We start from the raw sequence: 9,115 nt of genomic DNA, 5'->3' as shown, positions 1-9,115 counted from the left end.
GAAAAGCGCGGTATAAATCTAATCCATTGTTATTATTATTATTATTATTACTTTCTATGCAACCTTAGACCAGATTCTATCGGATATCCCCAAAGAAGATAAGATCCTCCTACTCGGAGACTTCAATGCCAGGGTTGGCAAGGATTACAAGCTCTGGAAAGGCGCTCTTGGTAAAGAAGGTGTTGGGAATGTCAACTCTAACGGAGTCCTTCTTCTGTCAACGTGTGCTGAACATGATCTTCTGATAACAAACACCGTTTTCCGCCAGAGAAACCGGTTGAATTGATTGATTGATACTTTTATTAGTAGATTGCACAGTACGGTACATATTCCGTACAATTGACCACTAAATGGTAACACCCCAATAAGTTTTTCAACTTGTTTAAGTCGGGGTCCACCTTCATCAATTCATAGTACAAATATATACTATCAGCATAATACAGTCGTCACACAAGTTAATCATCATAGTATGTACATTGAATTATTGACATTATTTATAATCCGGGGGGTGGGATGAGGAGCTTTGGTTGATATCAGTACTTCAGTCATCAACAATTGCATCAACAGAGAAATGTGGACATTGAAAGAGTGTAGGTGTGACTTAGTAGGATATGTACAGCCAGCAGAGAACATAGTCAGTTCACATAGCATAAGAACAAGTACAGTATATACATTAGAAGTACATTTGAGTTGTTTATAATCCGGGGAGATGGGATGTGAATGGAGGAGGGTATTAGTAAAGTGTTGAAGTTGCCTGGAGGTGTTGTTTTAGAGCGCTTTTGAAGGAATATAGAGATGCACTTACTTTTATACCTTTTGGGAGTGTATTCCACATTGATGTGGCATAGAAAGAGAATGACTTAAGACCTTTGTTAGATGGGAATCTGGGTTTAACGTGGTTTGTGGCGCTCCCCCTGGTGTTGTGGTTATGGCGGTCATTTATGTTAAGGAAGTAGTTTGACATGTACTTGGGTATCAGGGAGGTGTAGCGGATTTTATAGACTAGGCTCAGTGCAAGTTGTTTTACTCTGTCCTCCACCCTGAGCCAGCCCACTTTGGAGAAGTGGGTTGGATTGAGGTGTGATCTGGGGTGGAGGTCTAAAAGTAACCGGACTATCTTATTCTGGGATGTTTGAAGTTTAGATATGAGGGTTTTGGAGGTGCTGGGGTACCAGGAGGTGCAAGCGTAATCAAAAAAGGGTTGAATGAGAGTTCCCGCTAGAATCCTCAAGGTGCTTTTGTTGACCAGAGAGGAGATTCTGTAGAGGAATCTCGTTCTTTAGTTAACCTTTTTGATTACCTTGGTTGCCATTTTCTCACAGGAAAGATTAGCCTCTAGAATGGAACCTAGGTAGGTGATCTCATCTTTCCTGGTGATAACAATGTCACCCACTTTTATAGTCAAGTCACTGAAAGTTGGATATGGGACCCAAATAGTATGGATTCCGTTTTACTTAAGTGTATGGATAGTTTGTTGTCGGCGAGCCTGGTGCAAATATTAAGGAGTTCAGCACTGAGGATTTGTTCCACCTGTGACTTGTCCTTGCTGGTTACCAGCAGGGCCGAGTCATCCGCAAACAGGAACAATTCACAGTGGCATGCTGATGGCATGTCATTTACGTATAATAGGAACAGTAAAGGTCCTAGTATACTGCCTTGGGGGACTCCACAGCTTACTGAGAGGGGAGGGGACACAGTGCCGTTCATCTCTACCACCTGTTTCCTCCCCTCCAAGTAAGATTGCATCCAGCTCCATGAGGTTTCATCGGCTCTTAAGACCACGCTACTTGAAACCAACAAGGATAACAGTGGCTACAGAACTAGGAAACACCAGGACTGGTTCAATGAAAACGACATCGAAATACAACAGTTGATTGATGCCAAAAGGATAGCTTTTTGTTCTTGGCAGAGCGATATCAACTGCAGGGACAAAAGGCAGGCCCACGTCAAGGCAAATGCACTTGTTCAGAACAGAGTGAGAGAGATGATGTCACAACAGGGCTTGGTTTAAAGTTGTTTCTTCATGCAGAGAATGATTTGGAAGGGCGAGACGTGACTGTGAGTACATTTTCTTTTATTTAATACTATAACTAATAAGACAAACAAAAGCCACGCAAGAGGGCGGAAGTACAAAACTAGGCTGTGAAACAAAAGACTAGCATAAATGCTGCAAACTACAAACATGAAACAAAAACACTTGCTCGATTGGCATGAATGATAATGACCATAAACAAAACTAGCACAATAGCATAAATACACAAACTTACAAGGCATGGAACTGGACGAGGGCATGAAGGAGGTGCAGCAAGGGTAGCGTGTGTGCGTGTGAAGATCCCACAATGAAGACAAGAAAAAGAGTGACTTAAGTAGCTGTGATCATTGGTGAAAACAGGTGTGAGGCTAAGAACAGGGACGTGACATGACAGGTGAAAACTAATGAGTTGGCATGGAGACGAAAACAAACCAGGAAGTGCTAAGACAGAATCAAATGTCCAAAAAACCAAACCGAACATGAACAAAACAAAACATGATCCATAGGTGTGACAGATGAAAAACCAATGGTGGATGGAGAAGGCTCTGGAAATCCACAAGCTTGCTGACTCTGGGGACACCAGGGGATTCTTCAATGCTACCAAGGCTGTTTATGGGCCCAGCTATTGAGGCCTAAACCCCCTCCGCTCTAAAGATAGACAAACTCTGCTCAAGGACGATGTAGGTATCAGTTCCAGATGGCGTGAACACTTCCAAGAGCTCCTGAATCTGAACTCCACAGTGGAGATGGAAACTATCAACCAGATTCCTCAGCGACCCATCATGGAGCATTTGGGTGATCCTCCCACCGAAAATGAAGTTCAGGATGCCATCAGGAAACTGGGTAACTACAAGTCTTCCGGACTAGATGGGATACCAGCAGAAATATTAAAGCAAGGTGGACCAAAAGTCCTTTGCCACATCCACTGCCTCACTGGTAAAATCTGTCACCATCTTCAAGAAGGGAGATAAGGCCGACTGTGGCAACTACAGAGGCATCTCCCTCCTGTCCACAACAGGAACAATACTGGCACGTATTTTGGCAAACCGGTTATTGCCGCTCTCAGAAGAGATCCTCCCAGAGTCCCAGTGTGGCTTTCGTCCAGCAAGGGGAACATCGGACATGATTTTTGCAATTGGTCAACTGCAAGACAAATGTTGGGAACAACACCTGCCACTATACATGACATTCATTGTCCTTACAAAGGCCTTTGATTCTGTGAACAGAACTGCCCTATGGGGTCCCCTCTCCAAAATCGGATGCCCAGACAAATATCTGAAGCTCTTGCATCTGTTGCACGACGACATGACTGCAACGGTAGTTGGAAATGGTGGCTCTGAAACGGCTCCCTTCAAAGTTGACACTGGTGTCAAGCAGGGCTGCATCATCGCACCAACCCTGTTTGCTATCTTCATCTCAGCCATACTTCACCTCACCAGTCAAAACCTACCTGCGGGAGTCCAGTTCATACACAGGACAGATGGCGGGCTCTTCAACCTGAGTAGGTTCAAGGCAAAAAGCAAAGTGCTTACATCCTCAATTACAGAGCTTCAGTACGCAGATGACAATGCTTTAGTTGCTCATTCTGAGTTGGACCTCCAGAACATCATGGATGCTTTTGCCAGAGCGTACCGACTCCTGGGACTTGACATTAACATAAAGAAGACTCAGATCCTGTACCAACCAGCCCCTGACACACCATCCCAACCCCCCAAAATGTATGTGGACAACAACATCTTGGAAAACGTGGATCATTTCGCTTATCTTGGCAGTATCCTTTCAACGAAAGCTGTCATCGATGCAGGGATCCACCACCGCATAGGTTGTGCCAGCGCAGCTTTTGCTAAGCTCAGGAAAAGAGATTTTGAGAATCGGGTCATCCAGAACAACGTCAAGCTTACTGTTTATCAAGCTGTAGTTCTGCCCACTCGGCTTTATGGGGCTGATAGCTGGACCACCTGCAGCAGACACCTGAAGGCTCTGGAGCAGCACCATCAGCGATGTCTGCGCAAGATCCTCAGGATCAGCTGGGAAGATAGGAGCTCCAACATTAGTGTTCTGAAGGAAGCTAACATGCCCAGCATCACCACAACTGTCATTCGGCACCAGCTGTGATGGACAGGCCATGTAATACACATGCCAGACAGTCGCCTTCCGAAACAAATGTACGGACAACCGGTGGAAGGACGACGCACCCAAGGAGGGCAGAAGAAGCGGTATAAAGATAACCTCAAAATCCACCTGAGGAAATGCTGCTTCAACCTCAACACCTGGGAGGAGGCTGCCCACCAGAGGGTTTTGTGGAGAAGGATGGTCCATGAAGGCACTGCACAATTAGAAAAGGACCTCCACCGTGCCGCGAGGCAACAAGAGGCAACAAAGAAAGGAGAGAGGTCCACTACCAAAACAGTTCCTCCGACCACTACCAGCACCACAACAATCACCTACACTGCAATACAGTCTGTGGACCACGGCTCGGCCTCTACAGCCACCTGAGGACCACAGATGACCAGACACACCTACAGGAGGACTATCATACTCGCTTCCAGTGATCGCCCATGATGACAGACATAGTGTTTATGATTACAGTAAAGACATTATTATGATTACAGTATGGACATAGTGTTATGATTACAGTAAAGACATTATTATGATTACAGTATGGACATAGTGTTATGATTACAGTATACACAGTGTTATGATTACAGTATAGACATAGTGTTATGATTACAGTATACACAGTGTTATGATTACAGTAAAGACATTATTATGATTACAGTATAGACACAGTGTTATGATTACAGTAAAGACATTATTATGATTACAGTATAGACGTAGTGTTATGATTACAGTATAGACAGTGTTTTGATTACAGTATCGACATAGTGTTATGATTACAGTATAGACGTAGTGTTATGATTACAGTATAGACAGTGTTTTGATTACAGTATCGACATAGTGTTATGATTACAGTATAGACGTAGTGTTATGATTACAGTATAGACATAGTGTTATGATTACAGTAAAGACATTATTATGATTACAGTATAGACATAGTGTTATGATTACAGTAAAGACATTATTATGATTACAGTATAGACACAGTGTTATGATTACAGTATGGACATAGTGTTATGATTACAGTATAGACATAGTGTTATGATTATAGTGTAGACATAGTGTTATGATTACAGTATAGACGTAGTGTTATGATTACAGTATAGACAGTGTTTTGATTACAGTATCGACATAGTGTTATGATTACAGTATAGACGTAGTGTTATGATTACAGTATAGACAGTGTTTTGATTACAGTATCGACATAGTGTTATGATTACAGTATAGACGTAGTGTGATATCACAGTATGTTGAATACAGGTAATTAATACAGTGTTTTATTTGTTGATGTTGTTCCAGACCTTACCTGCATGCTCCCTTCCTCACCTGGATCTCCCAGAACCAGGACTGGCTTACATTCCGTGGTCTCAAGCCCTCACGCCGAGCTCAGGGGTCCAGATAGTCCCAAGACCTGCGAGTCAATCAGGGTCTTCGATGGTCCACATGCCTTTGTCCGTGTCTCTGTCCACTTGGATCCCTCAACAAGACGTCCAAGGTCTATATCATGAGTCCCGGAACCTGGATACTCTGCAATATCCAGACCAAGTGGACCTCAAGACCCACAATGAGGCGCTGGATGAATACCGAGGAGCAGATTTGGAAGCTCCAAACCTTCTCGATACAATTCTGGAGGATCAGAGAAGAGATGATCAATTGAAGGCCAAGAAGTCATACAGTACTTCAATCTTTGTAACAAATACTTGTGATTTTCAGACCAAATACTATACAATATTTGGACCAACTACTTTGTAATCTTAGGACCAAATACTTTGTAATCCTGAGACCAAATACTTTGTAATCTTCAGGCCAAATACTATACAATCTTTCGACCAAATACTTTGTAATCTTCAGACCAAACACTTTGTAATCTTTAGACCAAATACTTTGCAATCTTAAAATCAAATACTTTGTAATTTTTTGACCTAATACTTTGTAATCTTCAGACCAAATATTTTTTTATTTTTGGCCCAAATAAATTGTAATCCTCAAAATAAATACTTTATCATCTTAAAACCAAATACTTTCTAATCTTCAGCCCAAACAAATTGTAATCCTCAGAACAAATGCTTTGCAATCTTTGGACCAAAAACTTTGTACTCTTCAGACCAAATATTTTGTCATCTTTGGACCAAACACTTTGTAATCTTTGGACCAAACACTTTGTAATCCTGAGACCAAATACTATAAAATCTTTCGACCAAATACTTTGTAATCTTCAGACCAAATACTTTGTAGTCTTCAGACCAAATTCTTTGTAGTCTTTAGACCAAATACGTTATCATCTTCAGCCCAAATACTATACAATCTTTCGACCAAATACTTTGTAATCTTCAGACCAAACACTTTGTAATCTTTAGACCAAATACTTTGCAATCTTAAAATCAAATACTTTGTAATCTTTTGACCTAATACTTTGTAAACTTCAGACCAAATACTTTGTAATTTTTGGCCCAAATAAGTTGTAATCCTCAAAATAAATACTTTATAATCTTAAAACTAAATACTTTGTCATCTTCAGACCAAATACTTTGTAATCTTCAGCCCAAACATATTGTAATCCTCAGAACAAATGCTTTGCAATCTTTGGACCAAACACTTTGTACTCTTCAGACCAAATACTTTGTAATATTGACAACAAATACTTTTTTAATCTTCAGACCAAATACTTTGTAATCTTCAGAAAAAATACTTTGAAATCTTAAAACCAAATACTTTGAAATCTTCAGAAAAAATACTTTGAAATCTTAAGACCAAATACTTTGTAATCTTCAGACCAAATACTTGGAAATCTTCACCAAATACTTTGTAATCTTTAGACCAAATACCTTGTAATCTTTTGACCAAATACTTTGTAAATTTCAGACCAAACTATTTAGATTTTTTGGCCCAAACACTTTGTAGTATTTGAGAAAAATACTTGACAATCTTTGTTTTTAAGAGATTGCTTATCTAATGATCACAAAGCTGTTCAATCTGCAAAAACCCAATACATGTCCAGCCCGGTGCCTGATTATAGTCCCAGACCACAGGTTCTCTTGAATCTTTTCCTTAGGATTATTGATTGAATCCACTGGAGTCTCTTTATGTGATCAGTGTTCCTCCTTTTTATTGACACTTGTCGATCTGGAACTACTTTTTATTTGGAGTCAAATCCGTCTGGTGATTCTGTGCTCAGCTGTTCTTCAAGATTTTAGACCTTTATTGCCGTCTGAGTTCTCTAAAATAGTCCAAAGCGTAAAAAACACTGTTCTCCCTCCTGCAAGTCTCATCAGAGATGTGATTGACACTGTTTTCATTCTAGAATTGATCAATGTCTCTGTTTTCTTCTGGTTGTGTTCCAAGCACATGGAAACACTCTCTTCAAATAAAACACAACCTCTGTCCTGGCGAACTGCAGCGTGTAGCAGAGCTGCCATTCATGTTTAATAAAGTGGTCGTCTGCATGGACTGGGAGGGGGGGGTGGGGGTATGTCCGGGCGCCCTACTCCTCCTACTTATAGTATACACACTCAGACGCATATATAAGACTTTGGGGGATTGTTCTGCGGGGAGGCATGGCGGGGGGATGAGGATGCCTCCTATGGGGCTCCAGTCCTCCTGTCTTGTCCCCTGCTTGTCCATCCCTCAATCTTAGCTGCATATTAAACACTTTGGGTTTGGGGGGCTCGGCTTGGTTGGGACCTACGATGACCTTGATGTCCCCCAATTTTAATGGCATTATTAGTTCCCACAATCATACACATCTCACTCACGCTACAGTAGACAGTCTGGGGGCCTTGTACACATGCATGTGGGGGGGGGGGGGGGGGGTTCGGGAGTACGGCCAGAGGTGGGTAGTAACGCACTACATTTATTCCATTACATCTACCTGAGTAACTTTTGGGATAATTTGTACTTCTAAGAGTAGTTTTAATGCAACATACTTTTACTTTTACTTGAGTATATTTATTGAGAAGAAACGCTTCTTTTATTACGCTCCATTTAACTACATTCAGCTCGCTACTCTCCACTGATTTTTATCAATCTGTTAAAGCACGCTTTGTTTGTTTTGCTTTGTCAGACATACCTTCAAAGTAGGATCTATCGCATGCCTGCGTTTCACCAATCAAACAGAGCCAGGCGGTCACATGATTAAGTGCACATAAAGTTTCAGCGGCAAACAACAACAAGCTTAAGCTTACATGAACTCAACGCCAAATTTGAGGAAGCGCATGGCGATAAGTAACGTTAGTTAACGTTAGTAGATATTTTGGCTGCCACCGTAGCCTGATGTTAGCTTCCCTGCTATGAATCACTGTCAAATGTACATGGTGTGGGGACATTTATTAATGCACTGCAGCCTCGTGGACACAGACACACATGCACACACACACATGCACACACCCACACACACACAAACACACACACACACACACACACACACACACACACACACACACACACACACACACACACACACACACACACACACATGCATAGAAACACCAATCAGAAGTGCACAGTGTGTTCCCAGGTGCAGCCCACACCTATCATTTATGGTTTGCGTAAGGCTAACTTGTTATTTTCCTTTGTAATCTCTGCCTACTAAGTCGATGGTGCTGTTAAGTCAATTTGCCTTCATTTTTTTAATGTTAATGTATTATTATTTAATATATATTATTGTTTTACTTGCTTAAGAGATATTCCTGGAGCGCCACACACGGTGGGTTTGATGGGGTATTCATATGGATATTAAAGTCCCCCATTATAATTATATTCTCCACGTGCGTCACTAGATCACCAACGAACTCTGAGAATTCATTGATAAAGTCCGAATAGGGCCCTGGGGGGGCGGTAGATAACAGCCAGGTATAGAGGCAGCGGTGTGACAGACCTCAAACGATTTGTATTTATTATTTAGGTTAGGACTAAGGTTAAAGTTTTCGTTGTATATTAGTATATATATATATATATATATATATATAT

At 41.4% G+C, this 9,115-nt stretch overlaps 1 protein-coding gene across 1 annotated transcript in view; it reads left to right on the top strand.

Moving 5' to 3' along the window:
* LOC133564058 (keratin-associated protein 16-1-like) overlaps positions 1 to 7,546 on the top strand; it is a 28,784-nt gene extending 21,238 nt beyond the window's left edge. The window contains exon 5 of the mRNA XM_061918138.1: positions 5,450 to 7,546. Coding sequence (XP_061774122.1) covers positions 5,450 to 5,902 — 453 coding nt within the window. The 3' untranslated portion in view covers positions 5,903 to 7,546. The remainder of the gene's footprint in view (positions 1 to 5,449) is intronic.
* The last annotated feature ends 1,569 nt before the right edge of the window (positions 7,547 to 9,115 follow it).

Source organism: Nerophis ophidion, linkage group LG13, assembly GCF_033978795.1.
Source record: "Nerophis ophidion isolate RoL-2023_Sa linkage group LG13, RoL_Noph_v1.0, whole genome shotgun sequence".
NCBI classification, from domain to species: domain Eukaryota; kingdom Metazoa; phylum Chordata; class Actinopteri; order Syngnathiformes; family Syngnathidae; genus Nerophis; species Nerophis ophidion.
This window is presented reverse-complemented; position numbering and strand designations above follow the sequence as displayed.